General features: G+C 33.9%; 3 protein-coding genes across 6 annotated transcripts; 2 read left to right on the top strand and 1 right to left on the bottom strand.

The window, feature by feature from the left end:
* Nucleotides 1-748: 748 nt before the first annotated feature.
* On the bottom strand, nt 749-4,590 carry LOC120577626 (putative pentatricopeptide repeat-containing protein At2g02150). 3 transcript variants are annotated; one of them, XM_039829325.1, is made up of 4 exons: nt 4,352-4,590; nt 1,776-4,176; nt 1,549-1,671; nt 749-1,431 (listed from the first exon to the last, which is right to left on the bottom strand). In XM_039829325.1, the coding sequence occupies exon 2, from the start codon at nt 4,133-4,135 to the stop codon at nt 2,138-2,140; it is 1,998 nt and encodes a 665-aa protein (XP_039685259.1). In that variant the 5' UTR covers nt 4,136-4,176; nt 4,352-4,590; the 3' UTR covers nt 749-1,431; nt 1,549-1,671; nt 1,776-2,137. The 3 variants fall into 3 exon arrangements, with proteins under 3 accessions (XP_039685259.1, XP_039685258.1, XP_039685257.1); XM_039829324.1 differs by having other exon boundaries at nt 749-1,357; nt 1,776-4,590; XM_039829323.1 differs by having other exon boundaries at nt 1,776-4,590.
* Nucleotides 4,591-12,348: 7,758 nt separating this feature from the next.
* On the top strand, nt 12,349-17,364 carry LOC120577661 (uncharacterized). 2 transcript variants are annotated; one of them, XM_039829420.1, is made up of 7 exons: nt 12,349-12,653; nt 12,737-12,815; nt 12,907-13,036; nt 13,703-14,272; nt 15,825-16,320; nt 16,642-16,723; nt 16,981-17,364. In XM_039829420.1, exons 3-7 carry the CDS (start codon nt 12,943-12,945, stop codon nt 17,191-17,193), a joined length of 1,455 nt encoding a protein of 484 aa, XP_039685354.1. In that variant the 5' UTR covers nt 12,349-12,653; nt 12,737-12,815; nt 12,907-12,942; the 3' UTR covers nt 17,194-17,364. The 2 variants fall into 2 exon arrangements, with proteins under 2 accessions (XP_039685354.1, XP_039685353.1); XM_039829419.1 differs by lacking the exon at nt 12,737-12,815.
* Nucleotides 17,365-21,934: 4,570 nt separating this feature from the next.
* On the top strand, nt 21,935-25,668 carry LOC120577334 (zinc finger CCCH domain-containing protein 17). Its single transcript, XM_039828515.1, has 3 exons — nt 21,935-22,328; nt 23,321-23,431; nt 23,564-25,668. Exons 1-3 carry the CDS (start codon nt 22,203-22,205, stop codon nt 25,364-25,366), a joined length of 2,040 nt encoding a protein of 679 aa, XP_039684449.1. The 5' UTR covers nt 21,935-22,202; the 3' UTR covers nt 25,367-25,668.
* Nucleotides 25,669-25,738: the final 70 nt, after the last annotated feature.

Raw genomic sequence — 25,738 nt, forward strand, 5'->3', positions numbered from 1 at the left:
ACAAGAGATTTGGTGAGTGATTGATAGAAAAAGAATAAATGGATCAGAATTGTTCTGATATTTACACACATATAAACAAACCCCTCATGAACTGATCTGTTCTTCATGACATCATTATGATTGTTCACTTTCTGCTACTTTTTCCTTTGGATTCCACCTCATTAATTTCATGTGGTCCAATTTCGTTTTGGGTTTCATTGAAACGTCATGCACTTGGAAATGGTTGTAACTATCTGGAAAAGTGTAGATAGAGATTGAATATGGAGTTTTTATGGGCACAACTTATTTCAGCTAACAAAAATCTACTCAACTGCACATGGCGACTTTACATTTCATATAATTTACAGCGAATCGTGATGATTGCTACTTTATAAAAAATTCATAATGTTCTACTAACTACAGAACAGAGTAAAATTGCATGCAACTCATAGCAACTTAAAAAAATGTCATACATGCAGTGCAGTGCATAGAAAAGCAAAATCAATGACAGAAACACACTCCTCATTAACTTCAAGGTAACAGCGGGTTCCAAATGGATTAGCTACGACATACAGCTCTAGAAAACCTAAAACATAATAGGGGGACATTGTAATAATTTCAGTGAAACAAGGACCAAGAATTGCATATGTCCCGGTCCTGCTTCCCCCCACCCTCCCCCATGAAAAGGTAAAAATCCCACATTCTTTAAAACAAAACATAAACAAGCACCACAACAATATATATTATGAATAAATGACGATGCAGACAATTGCCAAAATCACAATTACTTCAAAACTTTATGAACCAACTAAATTTTTTTACATAGTACTAGTGATTATGACATTGTGAAATGTATAGAGAGAAGCACAAAATGATGTGTGATAGGAAAGGGTATTTTATTAGAAAAAAAATGTGGATAAACCCTAATTGCAAAGATTAAACACTGCTTCCGGGGTCTGCACCTATCTATGTCCTTAATCCTCTCAAATGACAAGACATTTTCCCTTTCACTCCTGATTATTTTATATACAACATAAACCCATCTGTAACTAAGCCTAACTAACTAATATCTCCTTCAACTGCAACCCTCTCAATGCTCCCAGCCTTCAAAATAGTTTCACCTTGTCCTCAAAGTGAACTGCTTTGTCATTGATGGGAATAAGGTTCCAATGGACTCCCACTGTTTAATATATTAAAACTTGACAAGTAATCGTCGTCATCATGTAATACAAATTCTCTTGAAACTCCACCTTAGCTACTTGAATGAAGATTGCATGGAAGAGTCGCATTTTGCTCGCTTTCCGAGAAAACCACAACTTCAGAGCACTCCTTTTCAATGACATCACTGCCTATGATAGCTTTTCCTCCTCAGGTTACCCTAATGGCCCAAAAATACGGATCTGTGTTGATTAGCCACCAATAAGCTTCCTTTCTATCAAATGTTGAATCATCCTAAGTAGAGAAAGTTACTGTATAAGGCCTATGTCTAATAGAGACTTGAGATCACTGCTAAAGTTGTATGTGTTGACAATATTAAAATTAATTAAATAGCACGAAAGTATCATATACCTTGTATGTCTAATATGTACAAGTAGTAAAAAGCGCATCCACTATGGCTGTATGTCAAATCAGTCCTTGGGTAGGGACATTAAGCTTGCGGAATTATGTAATACGGGTAAAGAAGTAAACATGCTGTAACAAAAGGAAAAAGACTATAAGACAAATTGCATCAGATATATGACTAAGGAAAAAAGAGAAATCTGTGTATATACAAGAACAGTATCCAGTAGTTATACCTATCATTATGAGCTTTGTAATTACAATAACAGCCACATTGATCCCCATTCACTAAAGGAAGTCAAGACTTTCAGTTAACAGGGAGGCATCGTTTTATGGGTTGTCTTGATGATCACATGAGAAACATGAATATTGAAAGGCACACCCTAGCAGCTGCAGGATATACATCAAGAGAAAACAAACGTCTTGAGAATGAGAATGAGAATGCATCAATTAGAACAGGCAATTGCCATTATATAATGATGCACCAAATTCATTTCAATTAGGTTACTCAACTTTGGCAAAAAACAAATGAATCCAAATTTTATGCCATAAAGATGAGAGTAGACCAAACCAAGTATATAAAAACAGGTTTTTCATCTCAAGTGTGTATAGAGGGAATTTTTATGTCCATTGTCTCAGCAACTAGGCCCCTCCTCGTCATATCGTTATGAAGTTCCTGAGCTTCATTTGTGTCTCCTAGCTCATAATATTTTTTCAGAAGACAAATACAGAGAATCTGATCAGGAACAACGCCGTTTATGAGCATCTCATAAAAAAATGACTTGGCCTGTTGTAATTTACCGCATTGCGACAAACCCCAGACCAATGAAGTATAAGCATGCAGATCAAGTTCCATACCCGATTCAACCATTCTATTTTTCAAACTCAAAGCTTCTTCAGGACTACCATGCTTCAGGTTCCCATCAATCAAAGCAGTATAAACTAACTTATCTGGCCTGATTCCCTTATCCAACATCTCATTGAACAGTTTATTGGCTGCTTCAGCACAATCATTTTTATAAAGGCCATCAATCAGAGCAGTAAAAGTAATAATATTCGGCTGCAAACCAGTTTTAGTCATGCAGTCAAAGTAACTGACAGCCTGTTGAACTAAACCTTTTTTGCATAAACCATCAATCAGTACACCATAGGTTACAGCCGTTGTCTCTATACCAAATTTCTGCATCTCTTGTAATAGATTAACAGCCTCTGTGATTTTTCCAACCTTAAAATATGCATCCATAAGGGATGTGTATATATAACTATTTGCAGTCAAGCCATGATCCTTCATCTCACGCATTACTGCCTCGGATTCTTCTATTTTATTTTGGCTACAAAGGCCCCATATTTTGGTTCCATACAGTGGCGAATCTAGTTTGAAGTTTTTCTTGTTCATTTCTTTTAAAATATCCATTGCTTTCTCCATCATCTTAGCCTTCATATATCCATGAATAAGGGAAGTATAAATTTGCAGATTAAGAGCCACTCCAGCTTCCAACAATGCTCTGAATAGTTCTTCTGCTTCTTTCATTCTACCATCTTCACAAAGGCCGTCGAGTAATGCAGTATAGGTAACGATATTTAAGTTAAGACCAGCCTGCAACATCTCATTTGCCAGTTTGAATGCTTCGCCCAGATCGCCTATTTTACAATTTGCATCGATCAGAGACGTATATGTAAACTCGTTAGGTTGAAGACCAACACGTATCATGTCAATGAAAAATTTGAACGCTTCCAGCATCATGCCAGCCTTGCAAAATGCGTCTACCATTGTACTATAGGTCACAACATTTGGCTTCAACCCTCTTTCCTTCATCTCACGCAGATAACAAAAAGCGTGAGGAATTCCTTCAAATTTACAGAAACAATTGATTAAAGAATTGTATGTAATCACATCTGGTTGACATCCTGCAACTTTCATTTCCTCAAAAATAAAAACCGCTTCGGCCAGCAATCCCACCTTTCCATACCCATCAATGAGAGAATTATAAGTGACTACATCCGGCTTAAGGCCCGTCTGTTTCATCTGTTCAAACAAGCTCCTAGCAGTTTCTAACTCCCCTTCTTTGCTCAAATAACCTATCACTATATTATATGTGAAAGCCGAGGGCGAAAGGCCAGCCACGACCATCTCATTGAAAAAACTCAAGGACAATTTCCCTTGACCTGATTTTGAAAACTTGTGAAGAAGCTCATTACAGGACCGCACTGTCGGCAGAACCCTGAACTTGTTCATCTTCCAAAAACACTGCCTAGCTTCTTCAAGCATCCCTAACTCAACCAAAACACCAAACAAAGCATCAAACACCCCATAACCCGTCTGACACACATTCCTAGTCAACCACAACATATCAAACCAATCACTGCCCGGAATTTCCCTCCTCAACAAAATCCACTCTTTAATAACATTTTTCGCATCGAAATAAAACATTCCACAAAACAAAATATGAACAAGAATACAATAAGATTCAGTAGTGTGGCGAAACCCAACTTGATTCCCTGCACTATAAAAGAACTTCAATGCAGATTTTGGGTCCCCTTTCAAATTCACCAAAACCTTAGACACCAAAATAGGTGCAAGCGATGAATCTAGCATTTGGGACCCACCATCACGCTGCAAGAAACTACGCACTGTCTCTGAAACATTATCATTAATAAAAGATTTTGAGCTAAAAGGGTGTCTAACAACACAAAGAAAATCAGTGAAAAAAATCATTGGTGATCTAAAAATCGAATTTTGAGAAGATGGGGTTGATAGAGCGAAGGAAATGGAAAATGGGTTTGGATGAAATTGTGAATTGAAGGAGCTTACTCGAACTCGAACACCAGTGATGTGGAAGAGATTGCGCGCAAAATGCAACATGATTTGATGAAAATAGATTCAATTGGATTTAGATTCTTCATATTGAGAAGATTGGAATTGGTAATGGCGGCACATTACAAAGTTTGATTCTTGTGATTGAATGAGTGATTCAATGAATGCATGTTGTTAGGGTTTAGGGTTTTTTTTTTTTTTTTTGAAGAAAGGGTTTTCTTTTTTGTTCATCGTGTTTATAATCCTGCGTTAAATATCTTTTCGGTCCTTGCATTTTACGTCCTTTTGATAAATAGTCCCTACATTTCATTAAATATTTTTAAAATTCTTACATTTTATTTCCGTTAGCAAAATTAGTCCTGCCGTCAATTTTCATCCAATCACCAATATAAAACTCAAAATAAGAAATAAGAAAGAAAAAAAACTCGAAATAAAATGTAAGGATGAATGAATATGTTTTCACCTTAGTCTTTTTGAGTTTTATATTGGTTCTTTATTGCCTTAAATGATGAATAAATATGTTTTCACCTTAGTCTTTTTCATCTAGGCTAACATCATTTACCACACATGTGATATCCAAGTTAGCATCTCATTCTTTCAACTTTATTCATTCGCCTGCAAATCAGAATTAAGGTTCATTGGAGTCCATATATCTTCATATTTTTCGCTCCAAATTAGATATTGCAACCAATCTTCTTACTCTATTGAGCAAACATGTAAAATTTATGAGGTTCGTCATAGGTTTACTTTCTAAAATCATTGAACGGTAATGCAAAAAGTGGATCCACATAAATTTACATGTATCTCGTACTTCAAAACCATGAATTTGCATGGAAAGGACCAATGTGATACCAATTAAATAATTTAATGGATTTATCTGCGTCAATTTTTTAATAAGTGACCAGTATGAACCCCAAAATAAAGATAAATGACCAAAAAGGTATTTAAGTCATTTGAATAAATGGTGAAAATCAAAATAAATATGGATTAAATTGTAAATAAACTAATTTGTTTAAGTAAAATTGGAAAGAAAAAATTACACCAAAATATGTATTGCTTGTATATAGATATAGATATTGAGAAGTAGTATTTTGACAACAAAAAAATTGACATCAAATTTGACAACAAATTATATAATATGTGCAAATTTGTCACACACACCGCCTTGTATCATTAAATAAAGGGTAATGTTAACCAGTGTTCATGGGGCACTTTTAAGGAGTCAAATGTAGTAAGTATTACATTGGAACTTGTGTCGTCAATTTTTAAAAAGCATAAAATGTGTTAGTTTCATGTTAAAACTTTCTTTTTTTAGTTTTCTCGGGGCACTAGTTAACATGACCTTTAAATAAAATAGATGTAAAACTTCACGATGTCTGAGAGCCTCGATGTAGCCATGCATGAATCCAATCCAAATAGAGACATCTCTGACTTTTGTAAGAAGTTTGTCAAAAATTAGCCTAGCGGAACCGACGTCTCCTGTTTTATAAAACATTAAAAATAGGAATTTGTTGGAGAGATGGAGAGTAACTAACAATTGTTTGTCACGAGATAAAGATATCATATTAAATTTATTGATAAGAGAAAGTATGTGTAAAGAGATGAGAATTTATTGTTGGATTGAAATAAGAGTATAAGAGAAAAAATAAAGGCTCCAACAATCCACTTCTTCTTAAAAAAAACAATCCACTTTTATAATTCGATGTATATATTCTAAAACGACAATTGCAAAAGAACGGGTGAAGTATAATTAATATGCATTACAGATGGGAAAAAAAACGTGTATACATTCAATCATTTCTTCTTATTATTTGTCTTCTCGATCTATTCTCGTTCATGGTTGCAAATGGAAGATTAGTGACGGGTTATGCAAGATTTGTGGTTGAGAAATAATGCTTCAGCTTGGATGCCATCTCCTCAAAATATTGATGTGCATGATATATATGTTTGTAATATGATGAATGAAGGCAATAGCTCATGAAATATGAACCTTATTTGTGGAATATTTCCTCCCTGTATTGTGGATAGTATTTTGTAGGTCCCTGTGTTTGATGTGGTCACACATGATACACTCATTTGGAAGGAGGATAAAGCTAGTGTTTGCACTGTCAAAACCGACTATAGGTTATGTATGGAGAAGATTATGAATGTCACTAAGAATTTTGTTCCAGGAGAGTGGAAGCATATTTGGAGGATTAAATCGCCTCCAAAAGTGCGTAATCTTATTTGGAGAGTTTGTCGAGATTGTTTGCCTATGCGAAAGAAGTTGCAAGAGAGGGGTGTGGACTGTCCTAGTAGTTGCCCTGTTTGTGATAATAGTGTCGAACAAACAATCCATCTTCTGTTTGGATTTCAGTTCAACAAAGAAGTTTGGGACGTGGCTGGTTTGAAGGATGTGATTGAGAAACGAATGACTATTACTTCATCTCCTCACAGTGTTATCATGAATATTTGTGCATAAGAGGATAGTATAGTGGTGAGTAAATTGGCTATGGTCGTATGGAGTTTTTGGTACAATCGAAATAATATTATTTAAAATAACAAGAGATCAACACCTTCTCAAGTCAATATGATGGCTAATTCTCTATAGGATGATTGAAGGCTAGCAAATTGTATCAGTGAGAACTCATCAGACAACCATAGTCATAATCCTATTCAAAGGTGGGTGAAACCTCTGGAGGGTTGGTTGAAGTGCAATGTTGATGCAGGTTTTCATCCTCACCAATGAATGTCTTCTTTGGGTGCTTGTATTCGTGATGAGAGGGGAGTTTTTGTTAGAGCTCATACGGCATTGCGGGAACCGATGTTGCAGGTGATAGAAGGTGAAGCAATGGCTTTGCTTGGAGCCATCCAATGAGTTTTTAGTTTGGGATTTCAGAATGTCATTTTTTAGACTGATTAAAAGATTTTATCAGATGCTATTTTTCGGAATAAAGAAGACATTTCTGAATTTGGATCCATATTACAGAAATTAATCGGTTGCTATCTCTTCATTCAAACTTTGTGGTTAAGTTTATTCGGCGACAAATGAATATGGTTGCTCATTCCCTTGCAAGGGCGGCCATTTCTTGTGCTAGTCTCCAATTTTTTGATTTCCTATCTTTTTGTATTAATGATCTTGTTATCGATGAAATGAGTTGATTTGATTGTTGTCAAAAAAAATATATATATATATATGATTGGATGACTCATGCAAAACGTTTGTAGATTTAGGTTGTGTGCAAATTAAACTATTTTTTTTTATTATATTTGTTATTGTTGTTAATTCAATAATTAATACAAAAAATTCATTTTAGAAATTAATTTAATTCATTTAACTCATGCAATATTTAAGATTTCACAACTCATACAACTGCAACAATATATATATATATATATATATATATATATATATATATATATATCGTGGAATTTTGTCCACAAGAATGATCATAAAATGTTTATTTTTCTGGTAAAAAATTACAAAAATTCATAACCATGCGATAAATTCATTTCCGTGATCATAAAATAATTATGAATTGTATGTATTATCACATAATTTAAATTTTGTCAAAAAATCATACAATTTAAATGAATTTAATTCATAGATCTTTATGTATCAAAGAATCATACAACCATACAAATTATTACATACGAATCGTTTAGACATTTCATTAAGATAAAACAATAATTGTTATAAAATATTGGTCACAATTTATTTTTTTTGACAAGTAAATATTGGTCACAATTGATTATCAATCCAAATATTATATTTTGTACATTTATATCTAAATATTCAAATTTTTGTTTTAGACATGGTTTAATTCAATAAATAATTTTATTTACTATTGGTATGAGGTTATTTTTAATTAAACACAATGGTACAACAATCTACGCTTTCATCTCTCACATGTTTAATTTTTAATTAGAAGTAAAAAAAATGTTTTCATTTTCCGTGTTCACTATTGGACATCAATACCTTTAAACTAACTTTATCTTTTTATTTCATCACAGTAAATACTCACATTTTTTTTTTTGTGTTACTAACACACTTTTTATTTTACGTACAGAGAAATTAAAAAAAAGTTAAATGTTGTTATAACTTATACACCGTAATGGTAACAAAGAAAAAAAGAGAGTCATGTATTTGTCAGCAAACCACAATTGAAGAATTGATTTTGGCTTCACCGCAAAAGCTTTAAATTGCAGTTTCTAAAAAAATGAAGTTTGCAAGAGAGAATCACTTTAAAAGACATGAACCCAAACAAGATAAAAGGGTCAAAATCACTTTAAAAGAGAAAAACATGTGTTCAAAGAGTGCAAGCTCCAAACCAAACACGCAAACTCCTAACCAAACACATACTAGATGACATTCTTCTTGTTCCGCGTTTAAATTAATGTGTTGTGAATCAAATTAAGAATGCATCAAAAGTGTTATTCTTATTCGTTACATAAAGATATCCTTTTTTAAGTGATGTCCATTCTCGTACTACAGTTAATTTTTTTTTTCTCTCAATACAATGTGTCTATTATTATTTTTATAACCCATAGCATATCCATTTTTTGTTTGATATTCCCTCTGTTCATTTTTAAGTGTCATCTGAGTATGTATTTAGTGTTTATATTGTTTTAATAGTTTAAGGGTACAATTTGTTCCAAGTTCGTTTTTTGTTATTTATAAATTTAAACAAAAAATTATTACCTATACTGATAATTTTACGAAGAGTTGAAATTCTACAAATAAACCGAGCAACGTTATTAAGAAAGATGTGTGCAATAGAGATCACTTGATTTTTGATTCAATAATTGCTATATTTTAAAACAGAGCTTGTACTACTAATCACTTAAGTTTGATCAATTATCCCATTTTCTCGCCAATGCCAATGAGCCTGATTTTAACTAAAGGATTAAAATGTAACGCATGACTTTAAAAATATTGCAGTGTTTAACAAAATGATATCACAGGATACACGTCCGTTACACACTGTTTTGAAGAGAGAAAAAAGTGATAACTCCCACATGATATATATATTTGCGAATATTCGTTACAACATTTGTATTTTCCAAATGCTCTCTACTTATCTTATTTAATAATATCATTTTAAAAATTGTTATTTTTAATTTTCTTATATTTTATTTTTAAACTGAGTTAGATTAATTTGTTAGAGTAGTGATAACAACACTCTCTTTTAAACACTCATTTTCTTATTAGTTTAAAGGTTTTAATATGTCTTTAGTCCCTGCACTTTAATCAGATTTTGGCATTGGTCCCTACATTTTTTTTTTTTTGGAATTGGTCCCTGCACTTTGTAAAAATATTAGTATTGATCCCTCTGTTATCTTTCTGTTAAAAAAAACACAAAACTGTTGGAATTGGTCCATGCACTTTGTAAAAATATTGGTATTGATCCCTGCATTTTGTAAAAATATTGGTTTTGGTGCCACGTGGCATTCTGTTAGTTTTGTGTTTTTTTAACAGAAAGTTAACAGAGGGATCAATACCAATATTTTTACAAAGTGCAGGGACCAATGCAAAAAAAAAAAAAGTGCTAGGACCAATGCCAAAATCTGATGAAAGTGCAGGGACCAATGACACATTTAAACCTAGTTTAAATCATTGTAGGTTTACATTTTGCAAATGAAACTTACATAAAGTGGTGGGACGTACAATGATGATTCCATCAAATAAAAAAGCGAGTGTTAAAAAATGTTTAAAAAAAAGTGTTGTTAACATTCCTTGATTTATTAAATCAATTAAGTTAGATTGCCCGAGTGAGTATAAAATATTAAGATGCGAGAAGGTTACTTGAGTTAAAAAAATAAAAATGTAAGTATAAACAATACTACAATGACCTACATGTGTGTTTGGTTGAGAGAAGAAAATAAGAAGAGAGAAATAGGCGAGAGATAGTAAGGGAAGAGAGAAAGAGGTGAGAAATATAATAGGGTAGATTTGAGGTATTGTTTGGTACAAGTGAGAGAGAAGAGAAATAGAAAAGAGAGAAGTGTTGATTATTTTTGAAAGTACAAGAATGTCCTTGAAAAAAATATCCTTTATTTTAATTCAATTAATTAATTGAAATGCCTCAATTATTAAACTGAATTTATTTTATTTTTACTTAATTATAATTTAATTAATAAAATAATTAATGGTTTATTAATATTAATTAAATGAATCCATGAAGAAAAAAAAAAGTCACATTTGATGATATAACAACAACATAGGCGTAGTTACATCATAAGTTAAAGGGCAAAAAAGTATAAATACTTAACACTTTGTTTGGTTGGAGAGAAATTCTGAAGAGAGAGTTAGCAAAGAGAGAAGTTGAAGAGAAATAGGAGAGAGAGATCCAAATATTGTGGTCCCACAACTTTTTGCAATCTTCTCGCTCGTGGGAAGAAATGGGATGGATGGCTGCTATTTTGTTGTATTTCATGTATACCCTTTGTCCAATTTTTGTAAATATAATTAGGGATTGTCTAACATGTGCAATATTGCACATGTTAAGGCAACTAAAAATAATAACTTTTCATTGAAAACCAACAATTAATTATTAAAAATCTACATAGTTAATATAAAATGCACAAGTTCCAAGTCAAAGTTACTACTTTAAACTTCTTATCATGTGCAAATTTGTACATGATAGAAAAACCCAATTAATTAAGCCCACTGGTAGTCTACATGCATGCTGTACGTAGATGGAAAGGGTCTCTGAGAAAGAAAAAAAATGTATGAATTGGAAAAAAAAAATGACACAAAATAATAGTACAATTTTTCTTTACGCATAAATGCATTTTTTGATGAAATTAAAATAATAGTATATTGTAGTATTTATGTGACAATGAATAAACTGCTAATAAAACATGTCAAATATCTTTCCCCTCGTAAACACATACGTAATTAGATGGTAATTTGGGTAATTAATTTAATAGAAAAATTAAAATCAATAACAAACAACTTTTTGACTTTGTTTTTAAAAAAAATTGGGTACAAATATTAGATTTATTAGATAGGGATATTTTTGTCAACTCATAAAATCATTCAACTTCTCTCTTTTTAATTTCTCTTCTATCTCTCTTATACCAAACAATACTACAAATATACTCTATTTCTCTCATATTTCTCTCTTCTCGTACTCTCTCTCACCTCTTTCTCTCTTCACAACTTCTCTTCCAAACCAAACACATCCTAAATGAGCAACTTCGCACGCCTTTCTCTGCTGTTTTGGAGAGAAGAAAAAACACGTGGGCCCCACCACAAGTTTGTCTCTTCTCTCTTTCATGTGTGTGCCAAACAAGAGAAAATGCTAGTTTCTCTACTATTTCTCTCTTTGATATCTCTCTCTTCAACATTTCTCTTCTACCAAACAAAGTGTTAAATGACCTAGAGTTCAATCATTGGCCACAACCAAGGTCAAGATCATTTCTCTTTCTTTTTTAGCACAAGATTGTCGAAAGTAGAAACGTCCTTATGGCGAAGGCTGAACACCTTCATCAAAATTTGAATCTAAAATCTTTAGTTATGCATGTGAGCTCATGTAAGTCTTATATTTTAGTCTTCTCGTATAAAATTGTTTTTGTTTTTCTTATGATAAAAAGTATAAAATTCTTGACAAAAAAAAATATACAATTGGTTTGATAAATTATTAACGTGACATGCAAGCACATGACAATATAATTAGGGTTATCATTATCAAAGTTAAGCTCTTCCACTTCAATTTTTTTAACCCTCCGATTCGTAAAATATTAGTAATTTGAAGTTTGAAGATAAGTAATGTCTTACCAATAATTATTTTATTCACGATTCAAACTCGAATTCTCCTTACTAATTGATCCTTTAATAAAACTCATCAACTACTTATCTCAATCCCTATTAAACTAGTTGGTTAGTTAAACTCGAGTTTAATCATATTAAACTAACTAAACTTGAAGAGTTTTGCATCACAGACAAGACAAATACTAATAATTAGTGAGAAGGATTAAAATTACAATTAAATCATAATCATAGAAGTGTGGAAGTGGACCACAAAAGCATCTGATGGGAACTTAGAGAAGGCAGTACAACAGAAACAGATGACAGACAACTCCATTGCTGCCTCTCTCTTTCTCAGTCTCTCTGCTCATTGAAAGTTGAAACATAGAAAGAATACTGTCACCATTGCAATTTAAAGCTTCTTTTTTCAACCCCACACATAACTTGCTTACAGCTTCTTTCAACTCAGAAATCAAGGACAACCCATTATGTAAAGATTGCATTTTTACTTCATCAAGGACAACCCATTTATCAAAAATGGATTATGAAAGGATTCAAAAGCCTCAGGTTCACTTCTATCTATCTCATTTCTTCCAACACCCCCTTTTTGCTTGATTTGAAGTTTTTAACATTTTACTCTTTATTACCAGCTTTCTATGCTATTTGGAAACTGATATATCAATGTAACAATGTTAAAGTTGTTTACTTTTCTCGACTTTGCTGCAAAGTGTAACACTTCTTAGTTCTTTCTGATCTGTTTCTTTTTTGGGATTCTTTTATGATTTTGTTTTTTGGTCTTATTTGGAACTTGTGTTTGTAGGGTGGTGGTGGATTTTCACCAGGAAAATTGAGGAGCATGCTTCTTGGTGTGGAGAAGAAGAGGAAACAAGAGGAAGAGCTTGATTCTAATTTTACTCCGAGATCTCGAGATTCAGACATGGATGAATCTGGTATGTTTTTTCATGTGATTTTTTATAATGCTGCTTAGAAATAGTGTATCTTAGATGTTGTGTTTCTCTAAATGTATGTTTTGTCAGAGTTTGTTGGTTTCTCCATGATCATTGTGTAATTGCATTGTTTCTTATGATCTACTGATTCTATATTCTTTTCACTGACATATATTTTAACTGTTAGTTGAGCCTCTTGTTTGAAGAGTTTTAAATTCAAATTTGTTTAGATTTGTATCTTGTTTGGATAAACAACTTAATTAACTGCTTATAGCATAAGTGTATATCACATAAGCTATTTCTATAACAAAACATAAAATGAGATGAAATTATTTTCATTTAAGTTATACATTATTTTCATAAGCTGTTCTAGAGAGCTTATGAAAATAAGTTTTTTTTTTAAAGAAGCTTATGAAAATAAGTTGAAAACAACTTATGGACATATCATAAGTTATTTTCATAAGCTCTTTCAAATAGTCTCACAAGTGTTTTTTATGCCAATAGATAAACTCAAATCAGTCAATCCAAACTGGCCCTACATAATATATGATATTGAAAGGAGTGTCATTTATGGATGTGCCTGTTACTAACTTACCATAATAGAGTGGCTGGTGTTTCCTATTTTGATTTTGGTAAGCTCACTGTTTGACACAGTCACATCTGTTGCAGGTGGCAGCAGTTCTGATCATTGTAAATATGTAGATGTTGTGAGTGTCCTTCCTGAATATTCAACTTCTACCGATCAAACCTGTAACATAGAGGCAGATTGTGGTGACCGTTTGGCGAAGGCTAATGCAGTAATGACTTCAAGGAATAGAATCCTCGAAGACCCTTCTTTAGATTATGATAGTGGGTATGATAGCATGATCATGTCCCCATCAATGTTTGAATTTCAAAAGGCTGAGCGTGCCCCACCACGAGTACCCGTGGGGCCTTTCTCAAAACCAGCACCATCTAAATGGGACGATGCACAGAAGTGGATAGCAAGTCCGACATCAAACAGGCCAAAGACTGGACAAAGCCAGGTTCAAGGTGGGCATGCAGTACCGCGTAAGGTTGGTGGTCTTGGAAGCCGGCAAGCTTCAATGAAGGTTGTCGTTGAAGTTCCAGATCAAAAAGAAATTGGTTTAGATGAACCGGATACCAAACAAATTGATGCCAATCAAACGAAGATGGAAAGTGGCGGACAGAAGTTTGTGAATTGGGATGATGACCCCTATGCAATTGCAGATGCTTATGGTAAACTTATGATTTTGGTTTAGACTACTTTACCGAGTTATCACTTGAACATGCTATCTTTTCCAATTTCAAAATATAAAAAAAAATTATTTTCCTGTTATTTTTATGGAAATTGGTTTGGTCTATTTATAATTTCTAATGTGTCCAGTTGATGTAGGCTCTGCAATGAAGAGGACATAGCTTAAAGATACTAATTAAAATTTTGGTAGATTATGTTAATTTAGTTGGTAACTTATTTAGAGGCCAAGGGGTTCTTGTATGGGGTTTTCTTAAGTTATTATTTTAAGGATGTTAAGGTTTGTATTTATTTAATTGGGGCTGTTTATTCTCAAGTTTGACGAGTCCTGTATGAATGATACAATTAGGTATGAAAAATATTAACTTCCAGGTGTGTGACGCATGTCTTTTTCTAGGAAAAATTTATTGCCCTTCGGTAGTACTGAAAGAATGGGTTCTACACTTCTACTACTTACCGCCATTCATTTTTTTTCAAGTCATTTTTAAAACATGCTCAGAGTGTAATAAAAAGCTTAAATAAAAAGGTAGCTAAGCATTTAACCAAAAATGGAATGGCAGGAATACCCACTTTTTCGGTACCAAAAGCTGGCATATAATTTTATCCAGCGTAATGTCTGAGAATTATAGGTGTGGTACTGAGATGCCAAGGTGTCTCCAGTCTTTTATCTTCTGTTGGTAGTTTTATTAATTTTATCAACAACCTCTATTCAATTTTTTTGATAGGAAGTGCTAAAGGATCCCAATTATAATAGGATTAATTAGTTAGTTAGGAATTACTTAGGAGGCTAGTCTCTATAAATAATCCATTTGTATCCTTCATTTCACATCTTTTCAATATGATTCCCTATGAGTTTTACTCTCAATTTCCCAGCTCTAAAGGTATAGTTTCTCCTTGATTTCCTCTTCCTTGTCTGATTCCTAATATGATATAAGAGCGATACCTTCCACTTCTATGTCGGCCTTGCCAGAGACATCTGGCACCTTCCGCTGTCTCGCATAGAGACCTTTTTACGGTTATTTTTGATCTAGCATCATTCCTCGTGATTTACTCCATTATCCGTCATCCAAGGACTCTGCTAGTGTGTGTCTTAGACCCTTGGCTTCTTGAATTAGACTTTCCGTGCACATTCACCAATGGTTAACCATAATTATGCTGATTTCTTCATAGTTTTGCTCAAATCTTGTTTTTTTATGAAAACTTAAGAAATTATGTTTTAAAAAAACTTTCATTCTAAGGCCTAACAAACAGTGAAGTCATTTGAGTGGGCACATTAGATTTACTTAGGACAATTACTCACTTTTTTGTTGACTGGATTTGAAAGTCTTCAGTCATATAATAAAGTAGTTCGAGACTTGGGAGACATGGATGTGAAATTAACTAATGATATCTATGATTAGAAGTTGCTAAAACTATGGAAATACTTGCATTTGAAGCAGTTAAATAAAAGGAGTAGTTTAGTTTAGTAATTATAGTACTTGTGACTGACTCACTGATTCTTTGTTCTGCTGTTTTCTTTTGGCTATTTGATATCAGCGGTTAGTCTCAGCCAGCATAATTCATCTATTGCTGCCCAGACTGCAGCAACATTTGTTCCTCCCCCATCAACAGCTCGATCTGTGTCAATGAGAGATATGGGAACAGAAATGACACCTATTGCTAGCCAAGAGCCATCAAGAACAGGTACACCAGTAGGGGCAACAACACCAATGCGTAGCCCTAATTCTTCCAGGCCTTCTACTCCCACTAGAGCCGCCCCTTCAATTTTTACCGATCCATGTAACGATAATCTGAATCTTAACAAGAACGAGTTGTCTGAAAAGGAGCTACAAATGAAAACCAGGCGAGAAATAATGGTCCTTGGGACACAACTAGGTAAAATGAACATTGCCGCCTGGGCTAGCAAAGAAGAAGAGGATAAGGATGCATCCACTTCACTTAAAACAAAAAATGCTGAACAACAAGCTAAGAGTGTCGTTGAAGCACGCGCAGCAGCATGGGAGGAGGCTGAGAAGGCCAAATATATGGCCAGGTAAGTTTACTCTAATCATGAATGTTTTCACTATCAGTTGAATCTGAGCTATCTGAAGAGCAGTTACGCGCAGGAGATACCTTGGTTTATAAAATAAAATAGGAGCTATACTGAGAAGTTACAAAATAAGAATGTTTTAATGCTTTAAACTGCAATGAAGCACTTAAGTGCACCAAATTATTTGATCCATGTCGATTATAGATGAAAATAAAAATATTATCATTATACTACACCTCTAGAAGATTGCCATTCTTTCTTACCTAACTCCTTTAATCTTATTGTTGTCATTCTTCTAATAGGGATATGGTGTTAATTATGCAGATTTAGGCGCGACGAGATGAAGATTCAGGCATGGGAAAATCATCAGAAAGCAAAAACAGAAGCCAAGATGAGAAAAATTGAGGTGTGCATTGTCTTCTTAAATACTAATTTTGTTGTTTCTAGCGTGGCATTTTGCTAACACATGTTAAGAAGGCAAGAGCAAATAATTTATACGATATGGATATGGTTATATAGTTAAAGTTTAAACACTACTTTGAGTTTATTTAGTTTCTCGTATTATTCTGTTATTCACCTATTAGTATCATGAAAATAATTCTAATATCCCCCTCCCTCAACATAAAAAAATTGCCAACAATAACGATAATACATTGGTTTCAGGTAGAGGTTGAAAGAATACGGAGTAAGTCACATGATAAGCTGATGAACAAATTAGCAGCTGCAAGGCACAAGGCTGAGGAAAAGCGAGCAGCAGCAGAAGCCGATAAAAATAATCAAGCTGCTAAAACCGAGGAGCAAGCAGAATATATCAGAAGAACTGGTCATGTACCTTCTTCGTATTTTTCATTTTCTTGCTGCACTTGGTGCTCTTAAAGCGAGCCATTCCTTGTTTCTTGTTAATGTTTTGTTTTTCTATAGGTGTTCATTGCCTTTTGCTGCCTACGTCCAAGCATGTTCAATATGCTTCTTGTATTTTCTTCATGGTCTAAAATGATATATTTTCTGCATAAGAAATTGTCAGTTAGAAGAGTTGCTATTTGTCCAGTTTTTGTTACTTTGATATTTATTCCTACAAAATCATAAGTAGAAGTCTAGTGTTTCATTTTTTGAAAAAGCCAAACAATTTATTCAAAGTACAAGGTGTGCTGGAATAAACAAAAAGTACAGTGGATAGTACACAAAAAAATTAAACATAAGCCAACTAAGGCAAGCCTATAAATGCTCAAGCACCATCTAAACGTGCTGTGACATTTAAAGTTAAACAACAATGACACCTATAGACCCAAGTGGTTGATTACACCACTGATTTAAAGTGTAATAAAAACCAAACCCCTTTGATTTAAACAACCACAGAGATGATTTTATGCTTTCAAGACATGATTTAGATCAATTACACGAACATCAAACAAGTTTAATAATATCTTCAGCACCAACTTGCTTGTCAAAGTCAAACATGGTGGATGTGCTTTGTGTGGGTTCTATTTTCAATGTGTAAATCCACAATGATTTAAACTAAGAACGTGTATTAGAGAATGTGTTCAAAAGAAAGTGTTACTAGCACTACTTTTTGGATAAGTGTGAGTTATTATGAGATACAAAGTAGTATTTATTAAATTATTTGAGTTCAAATATACACAAGTTATGGATAATTATGTTTAAATTTGCGGTTAAATGTATTGAGTGGATGTTCAATGATTACGATCTATTGTTCTATTCATTAAGCAATATCAATTTAACATAATTAACCATATATTTATCTAAGTTGTTCTCCATCATTTTGATGTTAATTTCGAGTAAAAATATCATTGCTCATTGAGTGACGACAAAATTGTTTAATATAGTTTCTATTTTATTTTCGTTTAAAAAAATAAACAAGTGAGCAATGCAAAATGAACGTGGCAAAAGGTATCATGCGAATTGTTGTGGTGCCATACACATAGCATCGTTGTTACATCAACTTCCATCAATTTACTTTCATCACATTAACATTTACTCTTTCTGTGGTGCTTCTTCTCAAATTGAGATTTGGATCGGTTTTGGTCTTTAAGGCCAAATATATGCCGTAAGTTTACTCTAATCATTACGAATGCTAATATTTTTTTTTGGAACAAATAGATTAGTGACGAGAATCACGCATATTCAAGGAAGAAGTGGATAATTTCATGTTAACGTGCGTCACAATCTATCAAATGTCCCATATCTCTACCAACTAAATTCCAAATAAGAGACTAATTATTATTATGAATGTTATCACTACATGATATCAATTAATCTTTTTGTTTCTTAATCTCTACAAGATTGTTAACTCAATATAAAAAAATATTAGTATAATTATCGTGAGTTGTTCTAGAAGATTGTTAGCTCCTTTAACCTTGTTGTCATTCTTGTAATAACTGGGACATATTATATGAAGCAGATTTAAGCTATGCGGCAAATTTAAGAGCGATGAGGTGAAAATTCAAGAATGGGAAAATCGTAAGATAGCAAAAGCAGAAGCAAAGATGAAAAAAATTGAGGTGTGTGTTCATTCTTTTGTTTGTTAAAATTAAACCACGGAAGATTAAAATTTCTTCTTCCCTAAATTCTATTCAATAAAAATAATCTATCTTAAAATGGCACGTTGCAGATAGAGATTGAAAGACTACGGAAGTCACATGATGATATGAAGAATGAAATAACAGCTACTACAAGGCACAAGGCTGAGAAAATGCAAGCAGCTGCGGCCGCAAAAGCCAATAGAAATAATCGAGTTAAGGAGGTCGTTGCTGAGGGCGTAGCTGGTGCTGTTGAAGAGCAAGCCGGACATTTTTCAAATAAAGCAATATCTTGCTGCCGTTTCTGCTTTGAAAAACGAATGAGACTCATTCTCGTACGTCCCAACATGTTAAATATACATACATTTTCTGCATAACAAGTTATCAATTTCAAGTGTTGGGATTAATATAATCCTTTGTATATTGTTTGTGAGCATTAGTGTTTGTATCTCAGGCCCAAACTTAGTTAGTTTGGCTTTTTAGAATTTTGTTAGTGTTTAGCTTTTCAGTTAAAGAACTCCTTGTATAAATGATTTTCACATGTGATGATCATTGGTCAATGTTCTAAAGAATATTATTAGCTTGATTGAAATTGAAGTTTTCACACCAACTGAAGGTGCAACACAGGAGCCATTGAAGACCGGATGAGGGGACAAATTAAATCGAAGGATTTGACGATCAAGAATTACCTCTTTCAAGCAATTGATAGAAGAATTAAGGACACTATCTTCAACAATGATACATCAAAGATATTTGGAACACTCCAATAAATTGTATTAGAGGAGGGTTTTGGGAGGGTTTATATGAATTTTTGAAAATTTAATTTATGTTGTTATAATATTTTTAAAATTAAAAATATATTAATCATAAACATTAATTTATCACTCTCTAAAAAAAATACTCTTTAAAAAAATGTAAAAGATATCTCAATTTTCCCCTATATTTTTGTCCCCCCAAAACATTTTCTTCCCCTCCCCTACAAACTCCCAAATAAAGCTTAAATTTTTTTGGCCTGAAGGAGTAAATATGTCACTGTCTATGCAAAATAGGAGTCCTACATCTGTTGTAAAATATATTAACCGAGAAGAAGCTTGGAGTGTATAAAACCCTAGGGTCACTTCTTTAAAAATTTTGTGTGTATATGCCATGGAGGAGTGCTAATAACACTCTTTTTTCAACACTTTTCTCAAACACTCATTTATTAGATAAAATCAACGTGGATCCTACCCAATAAAAAAGCGAGCATTAGAGAGAATGTTGAAAATAAGGTGTTTCTAACACTCCTCGTAAACCATGTTCACATACCAAACAATTAAGGAAAGAAGTTGGATGACAAAAGTGTTAAATGTGTACTTCTTGAAATTAGTGAAGAATCAAAAGCTTATAGACTCCATATTTCAATTCTAAAGAATATTACCATCAATAGAGATGTGGTATTTGTTGAATTTGAAAAGTGGAACTAAAAAAATGAAGTAAGATGTAATTCTTAATGCGAGAGACATGCTTCATGTGGGAGACAAAGCTTATGAGGAAGCAAAATCTAAAGAGAAAGAAGTAACAAATGCAGTAGATGAAATTAATGCAATAGAAGTAGAAGACGAAACCGAACCAACTGATAAAATGTCAAATGATTTGATTGTAGACGAAATTTGAGAAAAAAACTCAAAAAGTTATATGTATATATTTGTAATTCACGTACACATATATGCCATGTGAAGTATGAGTTAACACACTAATGTGTATGTGTGTTCAGTCATAAAATTTCGTGTTACTTTAGATCGAATGAAATTTTGAAATTTGAAAATACCTAAAAAAGTTAAACTGTGGTCCTTTTACGTGTAATAAGGGGCTATCTTCCGATATGATGTCATGTTCAAGAATGTGGCGAAGTGTTTCAATTGTTGTATTCACTATGAAGATTCTTACGAGAACGATTGACACACGTTTATAGATGCAACAAAGCAAGAGATATGGTTAGCATCAGGTTTCTGGAATCTTGTTAGTGGCTTAGTAGAGTTGACATATGGTATTGCATCAGTTTTGTTCCAGATTATATAGGTCATGTCACTTGATAATGTCCGATAATTTATAACTATGCTATAGTGTATTTGACAGCACCGAAACGTAAAAATGTGGAAAAACCGCAAAGTAAGACCTATGATTTTTGTGCAGTTGACATAGGACTGCCAGTGGTTGCATGCTCATGCATCATACCGATGTGCAAGAAAACAGAAGTAGTGAGGTTAACAAAACCATCTCTATATACTTAAAATGTAACGTGGACATGAATATTTTCAAGGATCAAGGATGCTTTGATGTATGACGATGAATTTATCTGTGCTTAATTGTAGTGCTACTAAGAGTTTCGAGAGAGAGGGGGGACGGGGGGGACGGGGTTAAAAGAAGTTATAATTTGGGCTGATGGGTTGAACATTACTATTGTGTCTATTGAATTTGACTCTAAGTCATTTGTGGATGACAAATCTTGGATACTTAACTCTCACTTCAAGTTTAGTACCATTATTTTGCATCGTAAAACTTCTATGCAATTTTTTCTAAAATTTAGAGTAAGTTTCTTTTAAAACAAGCAAACAATGTATCTCATTTGTTAGCCAATGCGATAGTATTGCATCTAGTCATTAAGTTTCAATGCGATGGTGTTACATCTAATCACTAAGTTTATTTTCTTGTAAAACAAGCAAACAATGTCTCTCATTTGTTAGCCAATGCGATAGTATTACATCTAATCAGTAAGTTTATAATTATATCTAATTTAATATTTAATTGATTGTTATTATTACAATAAAATCAGATGAGTTTGTTGTGGTAAAAAAATCTTATTAAAAGTGACTAAGGTAGTAAAACCTAAACACAAAACCAAAAGGAAAACCTAAACATAGGCAGCCTATGCCCTATGGTGCTGTATTTTGTTTCACTATACCGTTAGAGAGAGAAGATGATGATAACAAGTGAGTCAACAGAAATAGGACAGGTGTCCAACAAAATTTTGTTAAGATCTTCTCTCATTCAAATCGAACCATTAAAAAGTACACACAACACACAAACACAGACATGAATCATGTAAATCTTACAATTTCGACAAAAATCACAAAAATAAAACTAAACCACGCTTACTTGTTTTACCACAAAGCCCATCATCATCGCATTCTCTTATTCTCTCTCCCCCTCTCTATAACAAATAAAACTCTGTTTCTCTCTCTCCTCTACTCTCTCTCTCTCTCTCTACCCAATTTCTGTGGCGGCTCTCTCTCTACCTCTACTTCTTCTCCTCTTCTCAGATTGAGATTTGGATCCATCGATCTCTTCTTCTGGGTTGGGTTGTTCGCCATGGTTGCCCAACAGCCACAACTTCAGATTCAGACTCAGCAACCTACACCTTCTCCTCAAGATGAAGCCTTGAAAAGGAATACCGATTGTGTCTACTTTCTTGCTTCTCCCCTGACATGCAAAAAGGTTCTTTTCTTCTTCTACCTTTTTCTAAAAAGCCCTTTTTTTCTTTATCAATTATATCTTTTAGGGTTTCAGATTCGAATTAGTTTTGGTTTTTCTATCTTTTAATTATTGATTTGAAATAAAAATTCAATTTTGATTATTGGGGTTTGGTTTTCTTTGATTATAGTTTGTGTTTTTAATTCCCTAAAATTGTTGAATTGTAGATAATTAGATATCTGTGAATTTTTTATGGATTGCGTTTCTTGGTATCCTGATTAATTGATCATCTTGTTATTTGATTGGATCTCCCTGACTTTTTTTTTTTTTTTGCCTCTCTTTTTTACCCTTCATTTTGTATTTATAACATAGTGGGTGAAGGGAATTAGGATGAACGGGGCTCTTGAACCCTAATTGAGATTGTTAGGACCATAATTTTTGTTATTTAATTAGATTAGATCAATTGCATAAATTCAGCCACAAAAGTCTAAGCTGATGTCTATTGAGCATTTGGAATTTTGAAAGCATGTGTATAGTGTAGTGATGGCCTTTCATTAAGTTTACAGTATCATGGATACTTTATGTAAGCTTTACACATCAGCGTTTATCATGATAAGCTGCAAATAAGCTATCTATCCAAACAGGGTCCTATTATTAATAAAAAGTGTGAAAAAGTTTGTAGCCAGAGTATTTGAGTCTTGATTATAGGTTAGCCTGTATAGTGTTTGTTAGCAGTTGTGTTTTTTTGAGTAATCCTGGAACTTGTTTTTGTTAACTAGATTTCAAAATTCTACTCGAAAGAACTACTTTATTTTATTTTATTTATAGATTCATTCTAATCCATGCTGCTTTTATTTTTGTGGCTGTGTGAATCATGTGGCAATGATTAGTTTTTGCTGAACAATAATGTGCATCTGTTATTAAGAATATAAGGTTATCTCGTCATTGAAAGCTGATACATCATTTGATTTCATTGCTGACGTCATTTTGATTTGTTCTCTTCTTTATTGAAACAGGGAAACGAATGTGAGTACCGCCATAGTGAGTATGCTAGAGTCAATCCTAGAGATTGTTGGTATTGGTTGAATGGTAACTGCTTGAATCCCAAGTGTTCATTCCGTCATCCGGTGAGTTTCTTTACCAGCACCAGTTTTCTGTACTTTTTTTTAATTGAGTTATGAGCTAATATCTGCCATTTTCTCCTATCTTTTGACTTGTCTGTATGGATTTTACTAACAGCATTTTGTTTTTACATGCAGCCTCTTGACGGGTTGTTAGGAACACCACCGGCAACTGCTGCTACTGCTGGACCATCTGTCCCCGCGCCACAGATTGCGGCAACATCTGCAACCCATGCACCACCTTATAATGCTAGTAAACAAGCTGTGCCTTGCATTTTCTTTCAAAAGGGGTTTTGCTTAAAAGGTGACAGATGTGCCTTCCTGCATGGACCAAACCCTACCAATGGTAGTAAAATAGCTCCACAGGGGTCAATGACGATGACCAACCAAGGAGCTGAGAATCCAAGTTTTAAGAAACCTTTTGGCGGCATTGAAAAACATGCACAAGAAAAGAAAACTTCCCAAGCAAATGTTGCAAGTGTTGAAGCTAAACCTCTCCAAAAATTTGAGACTGCTCCACAGAAAAATATGTTTAAGTTGGGGAAGCATGTACCGCCACCACCTGCAGGGTTTGACAATGAGGCTTCGCGATTTAAGACAAGTAGTTCTCCACCGCCAACCAATGGTTCTAATGCCAGATCTAATCGTGTGCATCAGCCTCGTTTGCCAGATGATCACAGTTTCCATAGTGGTAAGGATAATGACGAGTTTCTCAGAGAGTCATCTCCTGGATTTGATGTTCTTGTAGCCGACGAACTTAGAAATTCTGATTACTATCATGGGGAAGATGAATTTGGTAAAACAAGAGGTCAAGATGAAAGAGGCCCAGACTCTCTGAATGAATATGATGTTGGACATTCTGCTGATTATAGTTTAGCTGCTGATATTGATCGAGATAGATTTCGTGCGCCCCAAGGTTATGACTCATATGATCACATGCAAGAGCCATATGGCTGGGAACCTAGAAAGGGATCAGCCCAAATAGAAAGAAGGACTCATCACAGATCTCGCAGTCCTGACAGTGTTGAGGTCTCAGATCTCCGACATCGTTTATCCAAGCGCAGGAAGGGAAATGGCCTAAAATCTGTCGTCGCTCATGATGAGGAGCAAAGTCATCGATTTTCTCGGAAGGATTCACACCAGTTACCTTCAAATGAGAGATCCGTCAATAATCGTTTCCGAGGCAGAATAAATCTTCCACCAAACGGTGGTGACGGTCACCTAGAGAGGGACTTAGATAGAGGAAGAATCAGCAGTCACCTAGAGAGGGACTTGGACAGAGGAAGAATCAGTGGCCGGTTGTCATCTGGAAGGCTGCAATCACCTCATGAGGGAAGGATCCAGGATAGATTAAGAGGAAGGTTGCCAGATGATGAGAGGAGAAATTTCAGCAGTCGATCGAATGAGGACCGAAGTGGGTTCTCTGCGCCAAAAAGTCTTGCTGAACTTAAGTATGGGAGGAACACTGAGAATAATGACCAACAATCATTTGGAAAGAGGAAAAGCTTGAGGGATCACCAACAATATGAAGATGATGCACCATTTGAAGGTCCAAAACCACTTAGTGAAATTCTGAAGGAGAAGAAAGGAGTTGGAGCTGGTGCAGGCTCCTCCAACAGTAGCAAACATGATGACAATAAGAATGAAGGAATTACCGAAAATGGAACATTGTCAGAGAGCAAGGAAGAAGAGTCCAAGATTCAGGCTGCTGATGGAGTTGAGAATACTGATGTAACTCACGGTCAATCGTCCGAGGAAGGAATGATATACGATGAAGCTGCCGAAGATCAGGAGTATGAAGGTGAAGGAGATTATGAATATGAGCAAGGTGATGAGGAGTATGAGTATGAACAAGTTGAGGGCGAAAATCAAGAGCAAGAATATATGGAAGATGAAGATGGGGATGACTTTGCCAAGAAGATTGGTGTTGTTCTTTCATAATTTTTATGGAGAAGCTCATAAACATATTTTGCTATTGATAATGATCTCTGATGAGACCTTATATTGTCTCTTTAACTTAGCAGCATTTTTCTGCTTAAGCATGTAGACCTCAACTGGAGTATATCTGTCAATTTTCATTTTCTTGTATTGATTTTTACAGTGTTTTAATCTGATTGAGTGGATATTTTTATGTAAGAAGAAGTGGGGCATTTTGCTGTACTCTCATGCAGAGTGCAAGCCTGTAACGTTAGAGAGTTAATAATATTTGCAGTTACAATACAGTTTTTTCCTTTTAGTTGATATGATGGAAGCTTGTATTTCAATTTCAGTTAGTCCTATAAACATCATTTTAACCGAACTTAACTTCTTAAT

The sequence above is a fragment of the Medicago truncatula genome, chromosome 8, assembly GCF_003473485.1.
Source record: "Medicago truncatula cultivar Jemalong A17 chromosome 8, MtrunA17r5.0-ANR, whole genome shotgun sequence".
Classification (NCBI taxonomy): domain Eukaryota; kingdom Viridiplantae; phylum Streptophyta; class Magnoliopsida; order Fabales; family Fabaceae; genus Medicago; species Medicago truncatula.